The sequence below is a fragment of the Passer montanus genome, unplaced genomic scaffold (genome assembly GCF_014805655.1).
Source record: "Passer montanus isolate IOZ18808 unplaced genomic scaffold, ASM1480565v1 scaffold2, whole genome shotgun sequence".
Classification (NCBI taxonomy): domain Eukaryota; kingdom Metazoa; phylum Chordata; class Aves; order Passeriformes; family Passeridae; genus Passer; species Passer montanus.
Window position 1 is genome coordinate 25,686,836 of NW_024366591.1, and position 27,225 is coordinate 25,714,060.

General features: G+C 37.6%; 1 protein-coding gene across 12 annotated transcripts in view; it reads left to right on the forward strand.

The window, feature by feature from the left end:
• PTPRK (protein tyrosine phosphatase receptor type K) overlaps positions 1-27,225 on the forward strand; it is a 378,252-nt gene that overhangs the window by 197,350 nt on the left and 153,677 nt on the right. For all 12 annotated transcript variants that reach the window (XM_039707322.1, XM_039707321.1, XM_039707325.1 and 9 more), the window contains exon 7: positions 21,223-21,516. In XM_039707322.1, the coding sequence (XP_039563256.1) occupies positions 21,223-21,516 (294 nt within the window). The remainder of the gene's footprint in view (positions 1-21,222; positions 21,517-27,225) is intronic.

Sequence of the window (27,225 nt, forward strand, 5' to 3'; positions counted from 1 at the left end):
GGATCTTGTAAGCTGTGCTAATATGAGAGGTAATTTGTTACCTCCAGAAATCATTTTCTATGTGCCCTCTGATCATTATCATGAAACATGATAAATGATCTAGCCCATGAGGTGTAAATAAAAATGAAATGGATAATTTGATTCTATGTCTAAATTGTCGCTGGAAAAGTTGTTGCAATTATAATGGAATTTATCTCATAAAAATATGCTTTGCAATGTGCCAGTGACCTTTAATCATCTTGGCTGGGGAGTTATTTGAAGATAATTTTAAAGAGATTACAAAAAGTTTGCACAGAGTAGTTTGGATAGAAGTTTTTTTTCCTTTCCTAAAGAGTTTTAAATATTTGTCTGTTTAATAATTCATATTTCAGGATTTTTCTGCAGTGTTGACTGCTGGAATATTTGCAGAATTATACAGAAAGAGGTGAGAAATATATCTGCCTCTCCTGAAGAAGAGGGAAGCTTAGCTACATGCAGAAAGATAGATTTCTTCCTGCTGAGATGCAGTGTTGAATTTGGATGTGCCGGTTTACTAGAGAGCTTGTCATTGAGATTGATATGGAGCTGCTAACAGGCATGTCTTGGAGAACATTTAAGGAGTGTTACAAGAAAAATGAATGTGTTTCTCTCCCCTGTTCCCCAGGTATGTTCACAGTGCTAATGGCAGAGTCTGTTCCTACCTCCTCCATGAGGAAGGCTGACACTGTTGCATTAGGACTGGTATTTGAATTTTCATCTCTTCCCTAATTTTTTGGTGGTTTTTATTTTAATTATTTTTAAACTTTTGTTTTGTGGACCTCATCTATAACATGTCATATAGTTATTCTGTGTCCTTTTTCTTAGACTTTTGGCATGTCTTGTACTGCTATACACTTTGAGTGTACTATCCCAGTTGATGTCTGTATGTGGTAACAAGTGAAATTTTTCACTTTCCTGAATTCTTTACTATTAAACAAATGAGAAAATTTCTATTGATCGGTTTGGAAACTAAAGAGAGACAATACTCAGTGACCAGTGTTAGGAAAAAGTGAGACCATCTTTTTAGGAATTAAAAATTGCTTAGATTTGACTTATATTAGAACCCGTACAGACTAATAAGAATGGTCAGTAGGGATGGTAGGGAAAAGCCTCTTAACAGTCAAGTTAATGTTACGTTTTTCCTTCAAGAAAGGAGGATGTAAGTACAAAATATCACATAATGATAGGATTTTCAAGGTTGGAAGAGACCTTTAAGACCATCAAGTCCAACCATCAACTCAGCACTACCACTACAACCCCCAAACCATCACCCAGTGCTAGATCCAGACACCTTTTAAACACCTCCAGGGATTGTGACTCCACCTCCTTCCCAGGCCACTTTTTCTAATGCCTGACCATCTGAACAATGAAAAAGCTTTTTTCTGCTATCTAATATGAATCTCCTCTGTCTCACCTCAAGGTCATTTCCTCTGGTCCTCTAACTACAGGCTCAGCAGGAGAGATCAGTCCCCACCTCAGTGCAAAGTCCTTTCAGGGAGGTTTCCTGTGAGCTCCCTCTTCTCCAGAGGGACTAAACAAACCCAGCTCCCTCAACTGATCCTTGCAAGACATGTTTTCTTGACCTTTCTTGAACCAGGTTGCCCTTCTCTGAACACACTCCCTAATCAATGTGGTCTGAAAGGTGTTGACATTGCATAGTGTTAGTTCAAGGTTTATAAAGCACAGATAATTTTGAATGAGTTCTAATTTTATTAATAAGGATTGTCCTAACTTTGTGTGAATTGGTTAATTTGAATAAATAAATACCAGGAAAAATACTTTGCTCAATTTAGAGTTTTTCTCTGGAATTTCCATAAATAAATGGATAATAAGGTAAATGAATTTGAACTTTATTTGAATGTACCAAGGATCTTATAGTTTATGGAATCTAGATGAATCTTTCATTCAATTTCTTCAATATTTATATTAGCTTTTTGCTCCTTGTGCCTATCTGGTGGTAGATCCTGTAAGCCATATGGAACTTTACCTGTTTGTGGACACAAGGTGGAATACTACAAAGCATCAATGCCATGTGTGTTTTTAGTAAAGCTATCTTACTTTATTAAACTGGCTTACTCATTCCTGAGAAAATCAATTGTGTATTGTATTGTTTACCTGATCTATTTCACAATCCAATCAGGATTAAGTCTAATTTTTTTTTTTCTGATTTACTTTTTTGCTTGAAGTTACAGTTCTGAGTTTATGTGAAAAGCTCAGCTTTATTCTTATATTAACATTCCTCATGGTAACATAAGTTGTGCTTTTTAACAGCTGGAGCTATAAAGGCTACCACTTTTGAAGGGAGATAGGCATAAACTAGATGTTTCTCTTTGGCTTAAAAATTGAGATTGAAGCCTCATGACTTTTAATGCTTGCTTTGAACTTTACTCTGACTTTGAATTGTGTTGACAGCAGTTGGAAATGTCTTGACTAATGATTTATTCTTCAACTTTCTTCTTCTCTCAGACTGATGACTTGCATGTCCTAGAAAAAACAAGACCCATTTAGTGTGATCAAGCTTGTGATCTATGGCCTGCATCACCAGCCACTGCAATATTTTCCCCTTCTTTTTATTGGCGATAGAAAGGAGCAGCTGTTTGGCAGTGTATGAAGCACAGCTTCATATTAGCAGCTGGATACTTTCAGTTGCAGGGTGGTTTGTTGTTTTTCTTTGTTTTTTTAATTTTTGATACTGAGGCACACTTTGAATGTATGAGGATGGTACTTGGCCACCTTAGTGCACTGAAGAGGAGAAGACATCTGCAAGTTCTCACAAATATAGCATCCTGCAATCCTCACTTTTGCCGATGCCCTCTCTGGTTTGGGTTTTTTTCCCCCTATTTTGCACCTCTGGACTTTCTGCAATGTGATTTAAGTCTGCCATCTTTTGTGCCCTGCATGTTTGTTGCTAGTTCTATCAGTGGAGCAAAGACAATGATGTCAGGTGGAATGTGCCAATAAATGACAATGAGGTAATTGAAAGGTGATAAAATGATCTGTTTTACTAGAAAGAATAGCTCCTTTTCCAAAGGGTTTTGTAAAGGTAATATAATTGGACACTTCAAGAAAAAAAATGTACTGTGTCTGTATTATGGCTGGCTGCCGACATGTTTAACATGTATTTTGAATTTAGGCTTACAGACTTCTCTTCTTTCCTGAGATTTGTCTTTGTGTTACGTGGGAAGCTGCCTCCACCTTTTAATTTTTACTTTTTTCTTGCTCAAGTTCTTTATCTTCAGCTGTCTCCTAATGCCATTTTAGGAATCTGTTTGACCTTCTTGCATTTTTCTTTCAACATGGCTGCCTAAAGAAATATTTAATTAGTTTTATTTTTCCTGGGAACACCTCCAATATCTACTTGACCTCTAACTAGGTATGTGGACTATGCAACACAAAGAACTGTGCCCTAGTGACACTTCTTTCCCCTCCAAATTACTGTCATTATCAGTGACATTTTCACAATTAGAAACACAATGATCCTCATTTTTTTTGCTTTCAATTGTTCCAGGAACAGCTTTAACCTCTTCTTTGAATAATATTATAAGAGGTTAAAGAACTGATAGAGAGAACACAGGATGGCTTTTCATTCAGGCCAAATCAAGTGATGGTTTCATGAAGCTGACCAAGCAACTTTCTAGAGTTGCAGACAGATAAGAGTGGTCTAATTGATCTTTTGTTTTATCCAGATTTTGCTTCCCTTTGCCAAAACAAACCCTGAAGCAGGGATTTAGTGGTGTGTCAATTCTTCCAGGCTGGAACAAAGAATTTTTTAGAAATGCATCATGAACGGAGGACAGCATTCTTGCACTGAAATTGAATGCTTTTTACAGGTGCTATTGCTTACGTTATAAAAAATGGAGGGGACAGGCAGGGGAACGTATGTGCTAAACAGAACATGCAAACAGTCACCTTATTAAGAAGACTATCCCCTAAGACATTTGCATCATTAGGACTTCTGATAATTAAGATGAACTATATTTCAGTAAGAAGACAGCCTTCTGGCCAACTGACTAAGCAGATGCCAAGTGGAAGCAAATGAAGCTAAGTTGAGCTCTCAGGCAATTAACAAAAATTAATGGACCAGGTACCTACAGTCTGTTTCCTGTGGGTGTCAGTTCAGTGTCCTTGCCCTTCCTGCACTTCCAGCTCAGATGACTTTCAGGGGTCTAGCACCTGAGGTTTCCTTATTGAAATTTGCTGGGAATTATCACCTGCGTAGCAGAACTCACAGCATTCCTGTGGTGGATTAAAAATTTCTCAGGATTCTGGAATTTAATTAATTGAGTGGGAATAATTGAAGCAATTCTTCAATGACAAGAATCCTATTTTGACTCATAGCACAATGTTACAGAAGAAGCCTTCCAGAGGGACTTGCACCGAGTAAAGAGCTGAAACCTGTCACTCACCATTTGGTCTGCTTTCAACCTAATTTCTGAAAAATATATCTCCATATTGCCATAATTTATTGGAGCTTTCTAGTCCATGAAGGAATGTCTTGCATGCCCTGTTTTTGACTGATTCTGTGCCTCATAACCAGATTCATACACCAATTATTTGTTTATTTATTTGTTGGACCGTTCCTTAAAGATATATATGTTGGTATGGGCAATGTCTGCTTATGTGCAACAGCATCTGATGTTACAGCAGAGGCAACAAAAGGTGTGGTCCTACCTCTCTTTTCTCTCTCCTACTTCCCATGACTTGCTATTTCCTCTACCTCAGAAGCATGCTTGGCCCTCTCTCCAGTGATCTGACTGGGAGCTGAATTTAAAAAAACCCTGACGCTGTTGAAAGAAGTGGGTGGTTTTGTGTCAGACAAATTTACAAGTAGTAGAACCACTGGTCTGGAAAAGATGGAAAGACTGGAGAAGAGGTGGTGGTTCACTCCCCACAGTGATGTGGTCATTTTGAGTTGGCTTAGATATTATGTTAAACTGCATCCTCAGCCTGCTTTGCAGGTGGATTACACTGTGCTGCAAAGATCTTTGTGCCCACAGGGAATTGTGGCATGGAATGGTTCCTGAGATAAACTGTGTTGTCTTGGGGGTTTTCTTTGGTAGCAGCTTCTTTGTATGAACATGCCTTTAGAGGAGTTGATATAACAGAAAGGGACTGACAGGAGATACAAGCATGTTCCCTCAAGCCCACATTATCTTGTCATAGCTGACGAGATAACCAGATACCAGAACGATAGGCCTTAATGTAATAGTCCTGAATAGAAAAACCTGCAGTAAACCTCATCTTTGGCTTGTTACGGGAAAAAACAACTGGACTTGGTATGGAAGAGGAAGAAATCAAGCAGAAAAAAGAAAGGTAAATAAAAAGGAAAAGATAAACAAAATATTTCTCTTGAATTGGACATTTAGTTTAATTTCACAATGCTAATTAGGCCATTTAAAAGTAAATACAATAACACTTAGAGTGGTTTTTCAACAATATACTAATGAAGTAAGCTATTATGATTTGTATAGGTGTAATTAAAGCATGGAAAAGCAAACATATCAGTGTAGTTGTTTTATCAGCAATATTAAATGAATAATAAGATAGACAGCTATGCACACATCTTTGTGATGCTCTGAAAAGTATTTGGAATTATCACCCAAAGAAACAAAGCAGAGGCAAAATGTATTATTGTTAAAGGCTATGTTGAATCTAAATTAAAAAATATTCTTCCACTGAAGACAAAGTGACTGATTGCAGTATTAGAAGTAATTAAAGTTTCTCAAAAGGACTTTTAAAAGGAGTGAGGCAACCAGAGGGCAATGTAAGTGTTCATAGTTCAGAGAAAAGACAATACAAAGGTAAAAATAGTATACTGAATAGCAAAAGATTATGAACTTGAGTGAGAAAAGTGCCATGAGGACTCATAGCAGGAATAACAGGTGTTTTGTGGCTTTTTAATGATTGATTATTATGTGGTGTAAATGGGGCATGAAGAGAAACGCTTCATTAAATAACTTAAGAAAAATTAGGCAGCATATCAAAGGGAAAATGTTTTGGTCTCTTTAGTGCTTTTAAAGGGTACTTTGTGCTTCAGCAGTGCTACTGGCCTGCTTCCGTTGACCTTTTTTTTTTGAAGAGAAAGAAATGATAGACTATTCAGGCCAAGAAAAGTATAAACAGCACAGAGTTAGAATACTTACCTGTGGGGGAAGTACAGGTATGTATTCTAACTACTTGTGAAACAAAGGCAGACATCAGGGCAAAACATTTTGCTTTGGCAGGAGAGACTGTGTAGGAAAGTGGTAGTTTTATCTTCTTTTAAAGTATTTTAATGATTGTAAGCCCTAGTATTTCTCATGGATTGGCCTGCAATGAGAAGAATCGAGGGAGTTCAAACAAGCTACTTTGCTTGCTGACTTTGTTTACCTTTGCTGATCATTTTCCCCACACATTAAAGCAATGATAGGATATGAAAAAAAACTTCATAAGATGTGTGTGGAATGACTTAATGGAGTTACAACATAATTATGGTCTTCTTACTGCATCTATATTATGTTAACCATTCAGAGATGTAAATCAACAGACAATTAATCTGTTTTCAGTTGGTTGGCTTATACTGCTTCGGCTCTACAGAGTAGCTTTTGTTTTAAAACCTAGAGCTCTCCATTCAGGTATTCAAAAAAAAAAAAAAAAAAAAAGAAGGAAACCTTGATAATTTATAATTAAATGTGAGTGAAAAGTGACCATACAGCCATGCACCATCCAGATTGTGAAAGAAGAGGATAGTTGAATCATTAGTAGCTCTGGCTCTATGCAGAGGACACTCATCTATATAGATTACATGGACTGGAGCCTATGGGTTATTTCCAATATTATCCAATATTCAATGAGTAGCTTGACAATAGCAGCAGTTTCTGGGCTTTTTTTTACTTCTAGAGAACATGATAGTGACTTCAGAAAGCATTGCTGCTGGGCCAAAATCTTCTTACTTTAATGTATAGGCTGAGGGAGAGATGTAAGAATGAGAGAAGCACTCCATATATCACTGAGCATCTAGCAATCTATAGCTTAAGATTTATCAAGCCAGAGACTATATCAATGAATCATGTGTGTAATATCCATGACAAACCTACAAATTTGTCAAATAATTTCTGTACTTGTGTTTTTGCTCAGTTGGGAGCAAGGAGTTCCCACAGTTGGCTCCAGTTATTAATGGAAGAATGTACTTCCCTCTGAAGCTGCCGAGTATTTTCACTCCAAGAAACAGCAAGTCATTCCATATTAATCCATTTCATGCCATTTGTCATTTCATAAACGTCTAGCATGTATTCCTTCAATCATGATTCTTTCATGTTGAGTGTTACAGATTGATTAAATGTCTCCACATAGGAAGTGGTCCTAGGTCTCCAATAACTTCTGTTTGGCCTTTTCTGTGTCTTCTCTTCTAGCTCATCTGGCAGGAGATAGGAAGACCAGACCTGTACAATTTTTTTGAGAGAGAACATTATGAGTTTACACAGTCACACAAGATCTTATGCTTTCTTTGTGTTCTGTTCCTAATAATCACTGATATCCTATCTTTTTGTCTGAATTGAAGCGACATGGTCTTGAAATTCCCAACAGAAATATTATTCCTGTCTGATTATACTGATTTAGACTCCATAAGGGATTCATTAGGCTCAATGCACTGCTTTGTATTTATCAGCTTTGACTTTATTTGCCGTTTTATTTCTTAATTCTGCAGTATCTTAAGGAAAACAAGAAAAGCTGGATGTGACTATTCACAAAATACCTGCAGCTATGTAGCACAGCAGATAAGGCTATTGCTGCTTTAATTTGAGCCATCACTAAAACTCCATGTTTTCTTACTGGCATTGTAGGTAGACATATGACTTAGTGAATGTTTAAAGAAATGGTTCAGCCTCAAAAGGAGGGTTGTAGAGACTCGACTGGGAATCTCTGAACCTTTAGGTTAAGGTGCTGTCTTTGGAAATGGAAAAGCTCTGCACAAATTCTGACTCCAGTCAGACAAGAGGAATGGATGTGGAATGTCCTTATGCTGAGAGGTTAAGTGGCTTCTCTACATTCCTGAATTATATTCTGAATGCCCCTTTTTTTTTTAATCTGGTGCCTCACATGCAACCAGGCTGAAAAATCAAAACACCATTTTGGAAATGCTAATGTAAATGTTTTTTTCTTGCAGCTATTTTCTGAATTTGGGTGAACTTTTTTATCTTAACCTTCTCACCTTTCATTTTTTTTCACACATACACACACACCCTTTCCACACCATAAAGAAATGCAACCCCTCAGCCTTTCTAGCCCGTTTCTTTTCAAATGAGAAAGATTTTTTTGTGTATATGGAGTTATTATGTTTTTAATTTATAAGTCACTGCACTTAGGAAGGTATAAAATATGTGTGCATGAGATTGGTTTGTGGTACCTCTATATTCTTGACTGTAACCAAAGTTAACTATAAAATAGGTTTCCTGTACTTGTGTGGCCCTGAGAAAGGGATTATTCGAAGACTGGAAAAAAGTCAGAATCGACTTCATGCTCAGGATTGCCTTGCCCCTGAATTTTCACTGGATGAATGTAGGTACTAAGGAGAAGGATTTTCACCCTGAGAATGTACCTCAGAAGTTGGGAATAGAGGCTGTGCCAAGTGGAGAGAACTTAGAGATACAAATCCTGCTGATCATGGACTTCTCGGTACTCTAAGAAGTTCTTCGAGAACTTCTTAGAGTAAAACTCCAGTGAATTTTGGAAAGAAAAATACTATGTTAAATGAAAAGGAGAAGGTTTAGGAGATTTTTTAAAATGTTAAAATGCTGTGGTTTCTTATGCTTAGAAAAAAGTTATATGCATCTATTCTGAACATTTTGGTTAGTCCAGCTTGCCTTTCCCATTACAGGTTGGGCAGGAAGGTGAATAGTTGGTGAAGACTTTCTTGAAAGCAGGCAAGATGATTGAGAGGCAGAAACCTAAATAGAGTTCAGTGGGGCAGCTTCACCATTCCTCTGACTGAGTTGACAAAACTGCTTTTTTTATGCCCAAAACTCACATTTATCAGAGGGATAGGATAGCAAGTCCAGTGAGAGAAGTTTCCTGGTGCTTGCAGTCATTTAAAGGAAACAAACCAGCCGAATTCTTCAAAGAACACTCACTCACATTAAAAGTTTCAGGAAGAACTTCAGAATTCAGCTGAAAGAATCGTGACTTTCCTTGTCTTCATCAAAAACAGTATTTAAAATTTCTGAGAAAGCGTTCCCAGCTTTGGGTACTGGGGCCAACAGAGCTTGCTGGTAAAATTGCACAAGTTTTTTTTGACATGATGGCATGCTTTTGTTACCAACATTTATGTAAAATGTAAAGGCTACTTTAAGGTATTACTACTGTCTGTTTAACTGGTAATATGGTGACAACTGATTTATTTGTGTCTCCAAATCTTTGTAATGTGCTCGTAGGTTCTTGGTTCAATATGCAGAACCAACAAAAACCCAGACTTCAACAAAACGCTCGTTATGCATAGGTCATCTAAATGTAATAAACAACATGGGTTACTTGTGCAATCTTTGTAGATTTCACAATGGTGCATATTATTATAAACTATATTATTACCAGTGAATCTTGTATTTGCAGAGAAAAGCTGTACTGTACAATTTTTACCCCAATAATTTTTTCTCTTGTTATTTCTGTAGAGTTGTTGATTTTGTTTGCCTTTCTTTTGTGAATACACAAGGCTGGTTCCAGAACTTTGTGTGCCAGCCCAGCTTAAGTAGATGTTGTTTAGTATCATATTCAAGAATTAAAACATGCAGTAGCAGCATAAGAAGCTGTGTATTACTGTTAACTTTGCTCTTAAAAAAATTGATAAGATAGAGTGGTTAAAATAAGAGAACAAAAAAGGATTTTTTAAACTAAATGCTTGTGCCAATTGAAATAAGTTACAAAATTTAGACTCTTTTACTGTATTCAGGGATTTTCTATTCCAGATTAATATTGATACTTTGAACCTTTTTTTTTAACAAAACAAAAATAACTGGCTTTCATCAACTCGTATAAAATCATAATATCTCAAAAAGATCTTATTAGCATGAAGAACTGGTGGGGTTTTCTGTTCTGATTAATTTTTCTAGAAATTTCTTTCAGAATTTTCATCGCATGCAGCATCCATTTGGCAATGGGGTGGGTGGCAGCTGCTTTGTTACTCTCATTTCACAGGGATTTCTTAACATCTGTCCAGGTGCTATGGCAAGGATGATGGTTGATTTTGGCCACATGTATCCCCCTGCCCCTTTCTGAGGCTGGCTTTAATGGTAAAAGCAAATGTAGTAGCCAGCGCCTTCTTAAAAGGTAGTCTCAATCCTTGCCTTCCCTTTTCCTCTCTCTCAAGAAGCTGAACCTGTGTTTCTGTTTCTCTGCTCACACTGGCTTTTGTCTGAAAGCAACTGGAAGTTGCTGCAGAAACCTAGGAAAGCAGGGAACTTCCATGTACAGCCCTGCAAGATAGGTTTTAAACCTAAACCTCTGTGAATGTAGTGTAGAGCAGTGACACTGTAAGCAACACTGATGATGGGAAGCAGAGGAGTAGGGTTGCCCTCTGAGGTACATGTTAGATGATGTGTATTTCACATCTGTGAGGTAAAACTGTGATGTAAAAACCATTTTGGTTTCTGTTGGTTCATTGCATAGATTGAGGGAAGTGTCTCAGTGCCTCCTAAAATTAGTCCCCTTCTCTGTCATTCTAGTGGGCTGCCTTCTGGCATTTTTGGCAAGAAATATTTGGGCATGCTGTAATAAGAAATGTGAAGATGTTGCTGGTGGGAACATCTATATGTGTCTTAGAAAAGATTAGGAATAGAAAAAGAGGGATTTGAGCAAGAAAACAGCTCCTCAAAAATAAGTTTGCTCAAAAGTGGTGATGAATTCTGTCATTTCTCCCTGTAGATTTGCATAGGCTGAGTGCACACAAAATCCCTCTACATAATCATTAATGTGTAACCCTTATATTACCTTCCTTTTATGGTAGTATTCAAGTGCTGATAGAAAGCTTTTACCATAAGTGAAATGGGATACCTGAGAAAGAACTTTGCAGAATGCCTTACAAGTTTGAAGGGGAAGGTTTTTTATTCATCTCTGCCCCTGTGCAGAGATTTGTAAGGTCTTGCCTTAATAATAAATATGTGACCTTTCCCCCTCCCTTTCCCTTTTCCTTTCCCTTCCCATCTCCCTTTCCCCACTTCTGTACATCAACTATTTAACCCATGGTTTGAGTTGATGGTTACAGTAAAATCAGTCTCATCTCTTAAGTTTCTGTAACTGCTATTAAATACAACTGCAAATGCTTGGAAGCCAAAGCCACATCAGCTATTCCTCTCATCTCCAGGTCTCGAGGTAGTTTAGACCTCAGTACCCTTCTGGTACAAGGACATGTACAGCTCATGGCATTTATGGAGCATGATCCAGTTTTGAATCCTGTCTCATGATGCTACTGTCCCAACAGCACATGACATGTTTTTTCTCTGCCATTTAAAAGACATGCAGGAGAGCTGGTGATAAAAATTTGTGGTAGTACTGGCATGTGACTTCCAAAATAAGGTGTACAGGAGAATTCCAGGACAGACAGGAGTGCTGTCTGGGTGAATTTTTTTAGCTTTCAAGTTTTATAGATAGAGCTAGTGAGGTATAAATCTGTGTTAGGGTTTTTTTCCTCCTCTTTTTATTTTTATCTATTTATTAATTTATTTTTGCTTCACTGAATTCTGTTGAAATGCTCTTGTTTTGTTGCAGGTGTTTGAATTTTTTGAGTTTGATTATAAATATGTCACTGTAACTTGTCTGTCAGAATGTTTTTATATTTGGGTTGTTTAGGCAGTAAACTGAGTGTGTGAGCATGACTACAGCATTCACAGATATAAGAATAACGCTAAAATCTTCACAATCTCAACAGGACCAGTTCAGACAAAAAATTAAAATAATCCAAGTACTTAGAAAATAAATATGCTCACATCACATGTTGCATCACCATGTAAAGGAAAATTTTGGAGTCTCAAATGATATTTTGTTTTTCTTCAGGCATTCTTTCTATAATCTCTAGTTTTATTCCTTCTCACTATTGACAGCATGTGGATGTGCATGCAATCGCAGTATTGTCAAATTGCAAAGCCTTGTAGAGTTGAGAGTAATTCTTTCTTGGGAAGCACCAATTTTGAAGAAGGTATTAAATTTTGTTCTCAACCTGCTGGTTCCTGACAATGAAGCAGATAAAATATTTCTTTCCAACAGTAATCTCAACATTGAGATCTCGAGGGCATTGCTGATACATGTGGATAATGAAGTCATTGTAATCAAGTCTTTGCTGGAGACATTTCTACAACTGAGTCATTTATGCTGACTGATTTTTTTTTTCCCTATTTAAAATTTGAATGTCTTCTCATTACAGGCACCTCTTTTTCTTACATTTATTCATTTTTCCTCTAGGAGTGTGCTGCATCTGTGTCTTTACACAATGCAGTCTTTTTGATAAAATGTGTCATAATCTTCTAATTGATTCCCATAGTAACATAGCCTACTATAATTCAAAAAGTAGGCATGTGTCCTGATCATAAATTGTTCCGAGAGATGACATATTCCAATTTTTGGACAGACTTTTTTTTTTTTTACATATGAGCTGGGCATGTTCTTAACCTTGTTTACACTTTCTGCTGACAGTGCTAAAGCTGCACACTGTTCCTTTATTTTAAAGGAAGATAATAAAAAGAATTTGGTGGTGTTTCAAATCAAGGTGAATAAAATGCCACAGTGATGCATAGGATATAACATCACTATGCAGAAGTTAGCAGTTTTCACTGCTGAAATAATTCCTATTTCAGCACTTTAGGTGGTCACTAACTGCCACGTCACCTAAATTAAATACATTTTAGCTGCATGAGCTTGCAGACTTTGTCGTAGCTACGACACAAACTTTATATATTGGGTGCTCAAAGCTAAAACAGTAGCTTGAAGTGAGCTTGTGACATACTATTCCTGTTTGCAGACCCCAAATTAGAGATATTATGTTGAAATATGTCAGTACCCTACCTAAGCCAGTACTGTGAGCTCACTATTAAATTTGCCATTTCTGTTTGTTGCAGTTTTTTCTCCAGTGACTGATTCTCTAGGTAGTTACCTGAATTTCAATGTTATAGATATTTATTTTTAATGTTTATTGAAATGGAAAACTGAAAGTATCAATTCTAAAGTAATAAAAGACAATGAAAATGGTCTTGCAAACTCTCTGAAGAGAGTTGGATAAATCACTTGATACCACCTGGTCACTAAGCCATTTCTTAGAATGAGTTCTTTTGTTCCAGACAACTAACTCTCTTAATTAAAATGTAACATTTTGTAGGTATTGTGTCTCAACCTCTGGACTAGCAGCTAGTGCCAAATACTGTGCAGTTGTGATAAATTCTGTTCTAAAGTCACAGAAATAATTTTCTGAAGTCACAGAAATAAAGTCTGCATAAGTGAAATTTGAAAGAAAAAAAGAGTTTGAGGAAAACCCTTATAGCAGAATCGTAGATCATGAGCTGTTTAAGTTTCTCCATGCAGCCACCATCACTTGTGATCACAGGACAGCAGCTGAGATAAGTTGGAATTGGTTTTTGTTTTTTTTGGAGTTTGGTTTTGGCTTTGGGTTTTTTGGTTGGTTTTTTTTTTGGGGGGGGGGGTTTGTTTTGTTTTGTTTTGTTTTTTCTTTTTTTTAAATAAAGGCAGGCCTGTAGCTACATAGAACACTTCACTGTAAAAGCCGTCTGATTTCTACATGAAGTCATTCTATGGTGTAATATATCAAAGCTAGTTATTTTTATGAAAAAGTCTGCCTTCTCATCAGTACAGTGCCTTCTCCAAGCTAGCTGTAGAACACAAAGATGGGAGCAATAGAAACATTCCTATCAGAAAAAAAAATTGACAATGTACAATTGCTAACAATGTAGAAAATGGGTTAAAATGAGTAAAACTTGATAGAGAGACATTTTTGTCCACTTGGAGGAAAAAAAGAAAAACAAATTTATTAAGAAAATGGTAAACGAGTTTATGAACAAATCAAAATGCCAGCTGATGGCTTGGAGAATTATTAATTAAATGGCCAAGGCTTGTGAGAACTCCAAAAGACTTGCAGTTGGTTGGGATTTTATTGTGTTAATTTCTTAGCAGCATTTAGCCTTGCAGTAGTGGAGGTGATTGTAAAACTGCTCTGAGGTGAGTTATCTTGAAGGTTGCAGATGTTTTAAGAAAGCACGCCTTCCTGCAGCCTCTGCAATGTGCCCTGCCCAGCAGTCAAGCTCATCCTGCTTTTTTCTGACATTTTTCAGATGCATTGTGTCTTTTGGGCAGGAGTAGTCTATGTAGCTGATGTATAGTATGTCTGGCTGAGAATAAGCTTGCTCTTGTTCTTCTCCTTTGTCACAAGAATAAGGTGGGCTGCTGAGGTGAGAAAAGCAAGTACCACTGTGTGGTGTTCAGGCAAGAATCCCATGAATTAAGTCCCTCATGGCAGCATTTCTCACCTAAGGCTGGGTGTGTGTCTGCAGGTATGGACTGGGTGGTTTACACTGTCCTGATAAAATTTTGTTTATTGGACTTTCCATGTGAAGTCTGATAAGTGTTAGGTCTTGGAGCAATGTAGACCTAGTGGTGTGTTTTCAATAATGCTGAAAAAGAAAATATACCGCATTCTTGGTTTTTTGGCTTTGGGTTTTTTCCAGTCTTTTTGCATTTCGTGATTTTCAGAAGCCAAGGAGACTGCTCATTTCCCATTACTGAACTGTCCTCAATTTGTTGCACAATCTGACACATATTTGTTATTCAGCAAAACCACTAAGGGCCAAACTACTCATTAAAGATGGAGCTTATAGTGCAATAGACTGAGCTGTGAGTGTAGTCTGTCATGCACAGAAAGAGAAAACTTAAGATCTTGTTGGAAATTTAAAAATAAACTGCAGGGGCTTTCTGTGACTTTAAGGTTCACAATACCTCTGCTGTTCTTCAGGTCTGTGCTTTCAGCTTGGCATCCTTCAGTCCTCTGCATTTAACCTGTTTTTTAACTGAGCAGAAGAATTTCTTATCCGGCTAGTAGTGTTTTCTGTAATGCTTTCCCCTTAGTTGGCAAAGTCCCTTGTTTGTGTTAATATACCTTGTACTGATGCTGAGGGGTGGCAGGTCCTGTCAGGCTGCTATCAGTGTAGATGACAGCCAGGTGTCCTTGCAGATAGGCCAAGTCCAAAATAAACTTATTTGTCTGAAATTCTCCTGTCAGAGCAGTACTTCCTTACAGTTTTGGAGAGCTGAATGAAATATTTCTAGTCTGTATTAAATATATGCCACATGCATGTGGCAGTTTCTGAGGTCCCCAGGACAGAGGAGAAATTGATGAATCTGAATCCATGTTCTTAGAAGGTTAATTTATTGTTTTATGATATTTTATTATATTAAAGAATGCTATACTAAAACTATATTAAAGATAGAGAAAGGATACATCAGAAGGCTTAACAAGAATGATAATGAAAACGCGTGACTGCTTTCAGAGTCTCAATGCAGCTGGACTGTGATTGTCCATTAAGTTAAAACAATTCACATGAAACCAATCAAACAATGACCAGTTGGTAAACAAACTCCAGACCATGTTCCAAAGCAGCAAAACAGGGAGAAGCAATCAGATAATTATTGTTTTCGTTCCTCTCTGAGGCTTCTCAACTTCCCAGGAGAAGAAATTCTGGCGAAGGGATTTTTCAGAAAGTATGACAGTGACACATGCAGAATGATTTTTGCAAAAAAAAAACCCCAACAACCCAAGTCTTTGGGCTCAAAGCCTCCATGGTTTGTTTTTATTTTCAAACCTTTAATAATTCATTTTGTCACCACCTTCATGACCGCGTAATTTCTTTTAGTTATACTTCTTTGGAGCCTTAGGTATGAGAAACATCTTCTATTTCCCCCCCAGCCTATAATTAAGAAAATGCAGCATTTCCTACTGTTATTGTTCTTCAGTTACTACTCTCATTGTTCCATTTGTGGCTTAATACTCTATTTAAATTTAAGTTTTCAGTCACTACTTCTTGTTAACTCTTTTTTACTGCTGGATTAACCAGCTTTTAAGACTGAGAATGCTGTTTTCCTGCTAGTACTTTCTTCTAAATAACTTTCTTCTAAATGCCATTCATGTTCTCATTCATTTAAAAATTTTAAACAAATATTTATACTACTTCTTGTTTTCAATACTTTTTAAAGCACTTGAATCTCTAGAGAAGTATGTAATCTTCCAGTACACAAAGAGTACTAAAGCAGTGTAGCTCTTGGAAGGATTTGGCTGCCTGCTTCCCCATGCCCTTGTGCCCCCATGCCATGGGTCTTCTGATGCGACTTTGCCATGGTGTCTCCATGTGCAATCTGGAGCCCAGTGCAGAGGCATGCTTCTCCACAGGTCCAGCTCCTGGCAAGCAGAGATTTACCCCTTATTCCTCTCTGTCTTGGGTGTTTCAGATTGCCTGGGTGTCTCATGCCTGGGGCCTCTGGTCCCACAGGGCTTCCTATGGCAAAAACTGTGCTGTAATGAGGCGTAGCCAGTGTGGGTCAAGCACTGAACCTCAGCTGAATTCAACTAGAAGACCAGAGAGCTTGTAAGAAATGTGCAGGCCTGCTCAAACAGCTTTGCAAGAAATTTCCCTAGAAGAGGAAGTGCGTTAGGTGGGAGCTGAGTCAATCTTGAGTCATTTGTGGAGGCATTTTTGCTGTACTCCTTAGAACATCCAGTATTAGCTGTATTTACATGACTGTTTCTTTGAATTGTGAGAAATTTTAAAGGAACTTTATTTTGTTTGTCCTACTTTCTTGATAGCTTATGGTGTAATTAAAAAATCAATTTTAGTTTCTGGGGAGGTGAGGCTCATATTGGTCTTCTTATAACGAATGAATGCTTTGTTATACTTGTGAAAATTAAACTTTTTGTGGTGACCCTTTTTGTGTGTATTGAGTTAAGCAGGTGATGCTAATCGGTGTACCAAGTGTATGACTTGGTGTGAGATATTTCACAGAGCAAGCTGAACATGCTGTCACCAGAGGGAAGGAACAGTGCGTGCATGAGTGGAGGGACTTGCAAGCTATCACTGCCCAGCATCAATGTGTGCAGGTCCTGTACAAGGCACAAGTACAGGATGAGAGTGGATGAAGGTGTTCACCTTCTCTGAGAGTTCGGGCTATGTGCTGTCTAGCAATAGCCTCTTGCCAAGTGGTACATGTTATGCTCAGCAAAACATGACTCTTGTAAATAAGATTTGAAAATAAGATTTTATCAGGCATGCCTCCAGTATCAGCTTTTCCTCCAAAATGGAACAAACAATATGTAGGATTCTGGTTTATTTTTATGTTTTGCTTTGAACTGATCATTAACAGTATATGATTGCCAGTAAGATACAAATGAAAGTACCTTCCTTTATTTTAAACTTAGGAAGTGTTTTATCTTGGAAGGCAATGTACTATAGTGTGCACATATAGCTTGAGAATATTGGAAATATTATGTATATTAGTTACTATACTTGTAACACTAATGACCTTTTCTGGTTGCTTTTTCTGCCTGTGAATACATAATTATTTGTATCCAATGTTTCATATTAAAAATATGACACAACCACTTAACTGTAGGAAGACTGGCAGAGGAGGCTGAAGTTGCATGCTTATTCTAGTCATTGGTGCCTAAATATCACACTACATTTAATATACAATGTCATATACATACTGATGTGAGCATAATGTACTGCTAGTAGCTCAGCAGAATGAGAACTTAGTACTGATGAAATGTCAGTCTTAATTTTTTATTACCTTAGCTGTGGGCATTTTATGTCAAAACCAGAGCTGACCAAATACTGCAACATGCTATGCATGAAAACACTTTCGTTTATTTAATATCTTGTAGATGTACAAGTGGTCTTTTAATATAGTCTTTCTGAGATGTTAGTGGCCGTGAAAACTAGAAGGATTTAATCAGATTTAACACTTTTATACACTGCCTAAAAATATAGACAGAAAATGAGTTGGCAATTAAACTGGTTACATTGGATAAGGAATCTTAAATTTTGTGCTTAGCAAAGGAAGAAATTACACTCACCATTGCAGGGTCTTTGATCCAACTTTTTAGTATCTCTTAAATGCCTATTAAAACTGTGATTCTACTGATGAGTTAAACCATCTATGGATTGAAATATTTTTACATAAGTTATGGTTTAGAACCTTATGGCTTTTCACAGAGAGTTCATGGCTGAGGAAAGGGGAACTGAGCTCAAGGAAAATTGATTGCTGGGAATACTGGGAATACTTAGCTGTATATCCTCATAATAATTGAGGAAGGTTGGTTCTTTTTGGCAGAAATAAAAAGCACAGCTTTCTGGTTGGATTGTAATGACCAAGGCAGGGGGAGGGTGGAGGGACATCACTGTACTGCCTCACCTGGCTTTGGGTCTGGATGACTGGAAGCCACAAAATGCATCTGAGTAGGGGCCACCTGCATTGGAGCACATTGGCAGGGCCAGGCAGCAGGAAAGCTGCTGTGGTGGGTACCTGCTGAGCCTCAGCTCCCTGCAACCTCTAATCCAGGCTCTGAACATCTAAGCCATCACCTGGCTGAGCTGAAGCTGAGTTTTTATGTTGTTTATAAGCCAGAACAAACTTCTGAGAAGGTGATTTTCTTTAGGGTGCTTTTTCATGCATCTCCTTTTATTTTTCATGCCTCATGTAAGAGGTTTTTCATTTTTGGCAGACTGTCTTCTCAGGGCACTCTGAAACTGGATTATTTACTACAGGTGGACCCAGATTGCTGGGGTAAAAAAAGCCAGCAACATATACTTCCTCAAAGGATTTAAATTATATTTTAAAACTCACTGAAAGAAAAGTATTGTTGATATGTGTGGTATTTTATATGGAAGTGGCAACCAAAACATTAATAATGGCTTTGTTCTATCTTTTTTAGCTATCAATGGCAATTTTTAAATTGTAAAAGTTTCGGGTTGCTGTATATACAAAAGGAAATTGTGATTTCTAATTATAATTGGAGATGTGGTTGTAGAATAATGAATGGGAATAATTAATAGAAAGCTAATTGGGTAACATCAGAAAAGTTTATCCTGGTATATTGGGATTGCATGCTTCAGTTGATACTTAGTGTACTTTTGGGATTTCTGCTTGCACCTCACCTCTGGTTCTGATAGTATATTATATTATGAAGAATATTAATAATGCTGTGGAACAATTACTTGTTCATTTGCTAACTGATTAAAATTCATGCATAATTTATTGGAACTGGGAGAGACTTTATAAATAAGTCTCCTTGGCCTCAAGAGCTTAAAAACAAAATGCGTATGCTAATATAAGAATGTGCTTTACTTCTTAACATAAAAACTTAATAGGCAATGGCCTCATTAATGTGAGGTTTTATTTGTGATAATCCAGCTCTTAATCAAAGTGTATACTTCTAAACATAGCCATATGTTTTAGAAGTTTATAACTTAGAGTTGATAGTGCATCATGCTCATCAATGATGATGTTTTCTGCTATAATGTATGCTGACCTTCGAACACATTAGTTGGACATTTAATATGTTAGCTCCACAGCAAACAAACTGCCCTCATTATGGCCAGCTGCATTTCTGAGCTTTGATGCAGGTAGGGATCTAAATTAATTCATAAGCACATATATTGCCAAAGAAGGGTAAAAGGTTAATAATTAATTGATGTACTTTTTGTATCCTAAAGCAGAAATGTAAACACCTTAGAGCACTTACCTTTCACTCTGGGAGTAAAAAATTAGCTCCCATTACAGCCACTATGGCATGGCTACAGACTCTCTGGTCTCCAAACTGAGTGGTTTGAGAAGCAGCTAATTTAGAAAAAAGTCCTCAAGATATGTGCCAAAATCTGGGAAACTTGGTTGCTTATAGAGCTGGTAAATGTACTGTTTTGAGCAAGCTGTGATACCTGGAAGGGAAGCAGGCAGAACCAGGGGCTGAACTTCATCATGCAGGGAGGATGGGATGTCAAAGGAGGTCCACCACTCCTCACCATGTGTTCTGTCATGGACAGTGGTGGCATCATCCCTGGAAGGCAGAATACGTGCAATGCATCTGGGTCTTAATTTCTGTTGTGTAGAATGTAAGGGTCCCCTGCTAGGGAAATCTTATGGTCTAGGGTTAAAAGTTATTTTTATTGTACTGGCCATGAGATCCCCTTTACCTGTTCAGAGTTGCTGATTTGTTAGTTCTGCATCTCTGCTATGAGAAACCCCGGTGTGCACTGAATTTAGCATTGTTGCCTAATTAACTGAAACAAATTAGCTGAAATATGAACCATCTGGAATGAAAATGAACCTTCCGTGTTTATCAGTGAATTCATTTTATTAGAAAAATACTTGTTGCTTGTGACCGTTTCTTAAAATAAATCATGCTGAGGCAATCTTTCTATGTTAACATTTCTCAGGGTAGGGGGCACCACCTCTTTCTGTTTGGTCTGTCATTACCTTTTTCACTTTGCAGCTACATTGAAATATGTAGGCAGGCAGAAGCTGATGAGAAGAGGGGATGACAAAAGGCAACACACATCCTATTGTTCAAGTTTCAAAATCAGTAGTAACTTACTAAAGAATAAAATATTGTACGTTTTTGCCATGTCTTTATTTTGTCATTCTCCTGGCAGCTTTGCTCAGTTCTGAGTATTCTGAATGCCTGTATTAGGCACCTGTATCCTTTTCCCTAACTGCATCCAGTGGGTTTCAGATTAACTGCAGTGATACTCATTTTTAAGAATATTCTGTGCAGGGGTAGTGTATCATCTCTTGCAGCTCTTTCTATAAGGAATGTGCGAATGTGGCTTCAGCCAATAAAAGAAAATTTCAAGTTATTGGTCTAGTAAATTATATAAATAATCATAGGGTTTTTTTCAGAAAGAAAATCTCAAGCAGCAGCAATATATAAATCAGACAGGATTTTGTAGTCTCTAGCTGAGATTTTTAGAAGGAAAATACTGCATTGAGCAGATGCCAGTAGTGCACCACTCACTTCCATCAGCTGAAATTTTCCTCAGCTCTTCTTCACTGATGTCAGTTTGAATTTGTTTCTGTGGTTTGGAATCTTTGCTGACCAAACTCTGACAACTTCCTGTGTAGAGAGCCTCCCTCTTAGTGGGTTTTCCAGTTTTTGTTTTATCTCTGCCTTATTTTTTGTCTCCCCTGCAGAGCCGCCGCGGCCGATAGCACCCCCGCAGCTGCTGGGCGTTGGGCCCACGTACTTGCTCATCCAGCTGAATGCCAACTCCATCATTGGGGATGGCCCCATTATCCTGAAAGAAGTGGAGTACCGGATGACATCTGGGACTTGGACCGAGACCCACGCTGTCAATGCACCAACTTACAAGCTCTGGCACCTGGACCCTGACACTGAATATGAGATTCGGGTCCTGCTCACCCGCCCGGGCGAAGGTGGCACGGGGCAGCCAGGACCACCACTCATCACCAGGACCAAGTGTGCTGGTGAGTGTTGCCCTGGAAAAATTAACAAAAAACCCAAAACTGTTTACTTCATGGTTGAATTGACTGGCAGGCCTGTTTGCTCCAATTAACTTGTATCAGGATTTCAGGATTCTCTTCACACCCACAGGATCCCCAAGTTTCTGGATCAGTTAGGATTTGCTGTGTCCTCTACTTTGCCTGGTCATTGTCTAGGTTGCTAGGATTGGAGGTAGATTGGAGGTAGATGGTTGCTTGGATGGAGGGTAGATTAAGAAGCGAGAAATTAGAAATCTAAGAAAATATCTTGCTCCTCATCACGTAAGGAAGGGGTCCTCTCGATTTCTGGCTAGTCCTGACCTCCTTGTTTCTTCACCTTCATATTTTCAATTACATTTTAAGCAAACTTGCACATAAAGCAAATTGCATGGGAAAAAATGATATGTTTAAGAAATAGAATGGTAAAAAAAAAGTGTACTTCTGCATAATTTGTCTGACAGAATCTCCAAGAACTAAAATACAAATACTAAAATCTCTGGCTATGACTGCTCCTCAGGGAAGTGGTCACAGTAGCAAGCCTGCCAGAGTTCAGGAAGTGTTTGGACAACACTCTCAGGTTCATGGTAACTTTTGGGGCTTTCCTGTGCAGCACTGGGAGTACGACTCAATGATTATTGTGGGTCCCTTCCAACTCAGGATATTCTATGATTCTCTAAATTGTAGAATACAATTGAAAATACAAATAGAGTGTTTTCTCCTTTTTTTACTTCTATTACCAAAATCATGTGTTGCTGAGCCCTGCAGTCTGCTTCCTGTTTCTCAGAGTGCTCCTGCGTGGCCAGCACCAAGAAAATTAAGCACTGTCAACTTGTGTTATATGCTGTTCCTTCTAAGCCTACGTAAAATTATTTTAACCTCAGCTTTCACAAGAAAAAAGATAATACCTACATCTCATATTTGCAGGGGAAAAAAATTATAGATTTGAATCTCAGACTGTGAGGAAAATAAGCATAAATTAAATTGTGGGGTTTTCCCTCCTAGTCTCACAACTTCTAGAGCCTGACAGTATTTTAAAGTTGACAAAGTATTTGATTTAGCAAAGAGTGCTGATAACCATCTATTCACAATCGAATTAAAGTAATCAGAAGGACAAGCTGGAGTCTCAGGTTTCCATGTGTCGTGTGTATATGTGCACATATGAATCAGAAACATAAATAGTTTTTTTCACAAGTTGAAGACAGATCTCTGGTGGATGAAAACTCACTTTGTTTACTTAAGGAAGAATGTCAGGATCTGGACCAGAAGCCAGGAATTCTAGCAGACTAGGTCAGAGGGTATGAATTGCAGAAAATTAGAGGATCTTTTTTAAAGTTGCTCCCAGTACTGTCAGAATCTGATACATGAAGCTGGAGTAAGACCTAGCTGAAGGCACCTTTTGGAGTTTGTGATTGTATTTATAATTTAGTCTGTCTTTCCAGTGAAGTAGAAAGATCTACATGTCTATCTCAGTTAAGGTGTCGGTCTTTGAGATCTAAGTGAGGTTAAAGTATTGGTTTATTGCACAGAATTGGCTTAGACATTTGTCTGAAAAAGTAGGAATTGGAAAACTACTTCTGTTTTAAAGAGGCTGAGCCAAGACTAGCAAATTAAAATGTTCAGGTTGTTTTCCTAGCACTTGAAAAAATGTAATTTAATTTACCTAGATTGTGACAGAGTAAAGAATTTTAGTGGGAAAGGAGATAATTGGGTGACATATTTTTAGAAACTTGTTAGGGGAAATCTTGTTATTGTGGGTGTGGTTTTATTTTTAGTTGTTTTTTTTTTTTTAATATAATACTCAAATATAAGGCTCCAAAATCTAGTCTGGCTTGAGGAAAAAAAAATCAACTCAATTTAATCCACTATGAAATTAAACAGATCAAAAAAATACTTGAGAATAAAATTCTGAACTTTGTGTGACAGCGTGCATAATTTTAATAATAATAAAATTTTAAGCGGTTTACCTTGCAGTGAAACTGATTCTTCCTATTTCATTAAAGTGAAGGCAAATAATTGTTACTACTAGCTAGTTTCAGCTAGAAGATGTGTCAGCAAGGGTTTGTGAAGACTGAAATATTGTGCACATCATCAGGAATGAGTCAGGGATAGAACCAGATTGAATGCCTTGCTGCCTCCTCACCTGCCTGGAAAATGAGAGAGACCTTGCTCTTCTGCAGTGTTCTCCCAAGGCTTCTGATTGATAGCTCCAGGTCCTCATCAATGTAATTCTTTTTGTTGTTGTATATACTTATATTTTACTTTTAAAAGGCAAATTATAAACATCAAAATTAGTTTCTTCTAAAGAGAAGATTTATAAGAAAAGGTAAAGGTAATAATGGAATATCTCACCCTGCAGTATCTGCTGCTGCTGGTATTGTACCAGTGACTGGCAGGTGATTTACTGTGCTATATTAGATGACATCTCTGCAGCAATATCTTCTTTCTGGAGTTTCTTCAATTATTCCTAATTCTCATTTCTGACAAGCTCACTTATTTTTCAGACAGATACTCTCTTTTCTGTCGATGTTCTTCGTCAATTTTTTCTTTCCACTAGTTTTATACGTATTAGTTCAAATTCTAAAACAAGTTAGAATTGATTATCTGCTCAGTATCAGATGGAATGGTGGAAAATAAATGAATTTTTAACATGAAGTTTGACTGCTCTCTAAACAGATTAAAAGGTGTGCATTAGTGAATGTTGATCTGATGAAATTGTAAGGATTAAAGTTTACATTCCAAGCAGCAACAGCAAACTCACTGAAAAAATAATGAGAATAAGCTATTATTCTGCTTTCTGTTTAATGCTTAAGCAAATATCAGCATTGTTTTCAAATTAAGTTTAAAATACTTTTCCCCCATAATTCATTCAGTATTTATAATTTCATGCTATTTCTTAATAACGTATTATTGACCAGTTGTCTTCTGCTTTGCTGGAGATGTATTCTACTCCTTAGCGATTTGAATGATTATCATACTTACCTCATTGTCATACGTGCACTTTCATTATTAGGTATTTAGATAATTTTCTGTCTTCCTCGTAGCAAAACTGGAGTGTCTGGTGACTCATTTACTAAATGTTTCCACTGATGCTAAACAAAATTGTTCTTTAATGAAGGGATAATTCTTCCACTAGTTAAGTCCTCTGACAGCCTGTTTGTCTACCCGGCATTTCCCAGGTAATCTTTCCTGTGCTGAAGCTAAAGCATTTTGTTAGATGTGCTGTTTTATCAGTCTGTGATTAAAGATAGTGCTGAGCAGTCAAATATGAAACCACTGAGTGTTTTTAAATGGCTGAAGCCTGAAACATTTGAAGCAAAACACCATTTTCTTACATTAGCCTCTGTAAGAGCCAGGTGTGTGCTTTGTTATTTCCTCTTTTAAGCACCACCTATGATGGTATGACCAAGGCATTGTGTTCTCAGCTGCTGATGCTGAGAGGTACTGGCTCCCCCTCAGCAGTCACAGGGCACCTGAGCTTTATTTCATTCTGACTTCACCTCTTGCCTGGGGTCATTACTCAGATTATTCACTTCTCCAGGATTCTAACACCAAAACAAAAGGCAGAGAGTAACACTTTAACCAGAAGTAATCCTTAAGGCTGTTTTCTGTGGCTCTGGGGTGTGCTGTCCTTCCAAGCGTATCCTCTGAGTTGTTTTTGCCTTTCTTCCCTTGAGGGGGTAGGGGGAGAGGGGCAGGGTGTAGGAAATGCGTGATAATCTAAAACTGTCCACTTAGGCTGCTTTTTCAACTCTAAATTCAAAGTTGTTCTCTTAATGTTGGCTGCTGCTTCTGAGTAACAGCTCACAGCTCCGTTTTATGATTAACTGATATTTTGGCGGCAAAGGAGGTCAATAGTTCAGCCTGTCCAGAGCTTAATATATGTACACAGTGGAATTGCTTGCTCCTACTTTACTGAAGTTCAGCACAAGGCATGATTTTTCAGAAAAACATGAAGAATTGTAAAACAGTTGGAGAAAAGAGTGCTGTGTGTTTTCATTTTTTTGGTCTTGATAATGAAATGAGTAAGGACAGGGAAGCTTTATAGCTCTAGCAGAGCTGAGAAAGGCAAAACATTTATCAATGATATTATTATTATTGCTATTGTCATTATTGTTATTTCATTGTTCAAAATCTTTATCTGTCACAGAGACCTGCTCTTGGTAACAGTCAGCCTCAAGGCACCAGAGCAGGAGATGGCTCAGCAATGCAATTCTGGCACATGAACACCTGCAGTTGAAGGCTTGGGAGCTGAGCTGCTTTCTGCTGCCTTTTCAAGTGCAGAATGTTTGTGTACAGTTTCTACGTGTATTAATTTCAAAAATATACACAGGATACTGCTGAGTTCTCCTCTAACAAAGAAAAAAACCAAAACATGGAAAATTATTGAAAAACAAAAGGAAGCTCAAAGGCTTTTGATCATTGTCTTAGGATTTATAACAGAGGGACCCCAGAGAGGTTGCCATTGAGAAAGTGACCCTACATGGCCATCTGGAGAACTAAAATGTTGTTGTGGTTACATAAAAATTGTAACTTATTTTTAAAATTACTGGAGTGAGAGGGATATTGCAGTATAGAATCTGGATGTGCTGATGTGGGATGTGCACAGTGCTACTTCACTCTGTGTTTGTTGCCTTTTACTCTTGCAGAGCCAAGACAGAGGGTTCAGGGTGGGGACCTGGTTTTTTAGGCTTTGCAGTGTACTGTACAAGAGAATTTAGGATGTTGGAATATGAGGCGAAATGTTTGTAAAATTGGGTAGAGTCAACATCACAGGAGGCTCCTGGAATATACAGCACTGAACAGATAAGCTGTGTTCTTCATTAGTGTCCCTTGCAGTAGTGCAACTGCAATTGGTTAAAACTTTAAAAGCTAATAAAAATATGGATAAATGCATAATTTTCAACCCTTTTTTTTTTCAATGGTGACAGAGAGAAATTTTTATCTTTACAGAAAAACAGCTGTCTTCATGTTTCAAACAGAATTTTTATCTTATTTTCCTCAAAGTAGGTATTGTTATGGACTTAGACTTCAAGGACAACATGAATACATTTTGAGTGCTTAAATGACATGTTTTTATTGCTAATATTTTTGTTGGTTATGATTTGAATGCATTTTATGGATAAACTAAAGATGAACAACTTGAAACTAAATTAATACGATATTTTAAAAATTATTTTACATTTGTCGTTCCAGAAGAGCCCTCATTACACCAATATTTATAAGTTGCTGTTGTTTTTACAAGTGTGTTTGGCACTTGTGACTGTTTCTGGGCTTTTGGCCAGGTAGCAATTGGAACCATTTAAGATCTTGCTATCAGATTCCAAATGCACCAGTCTTGTTCCATATCGGTTTACCAACTGGATTGTATATGGGGAGGTGGAGCAGGGAGATATTACAACAATGGACAGAGTCTGGACTGAGGAACTTCATCATATTCCCGTTAGGACTAAATACTAGAATTGTTATTGAGAAGGTATCCTGTAGAAGACCCATCTGATTTGGACTATCATCTGGCACCAGCAACCATGCTCTGCTTATTGTGCTGCTTGCCACTGCTGAGATGCCCATACCACATAGAGAATCCTAATGATGCTTATATCCGTAAGAAAGGACTGTAGTGCATCTGACTTACCTAGCAAGAGACCAGGCAGACTGCCCAGCCAAGTTCTTGTCAGATTGTATAAATTAAGCATG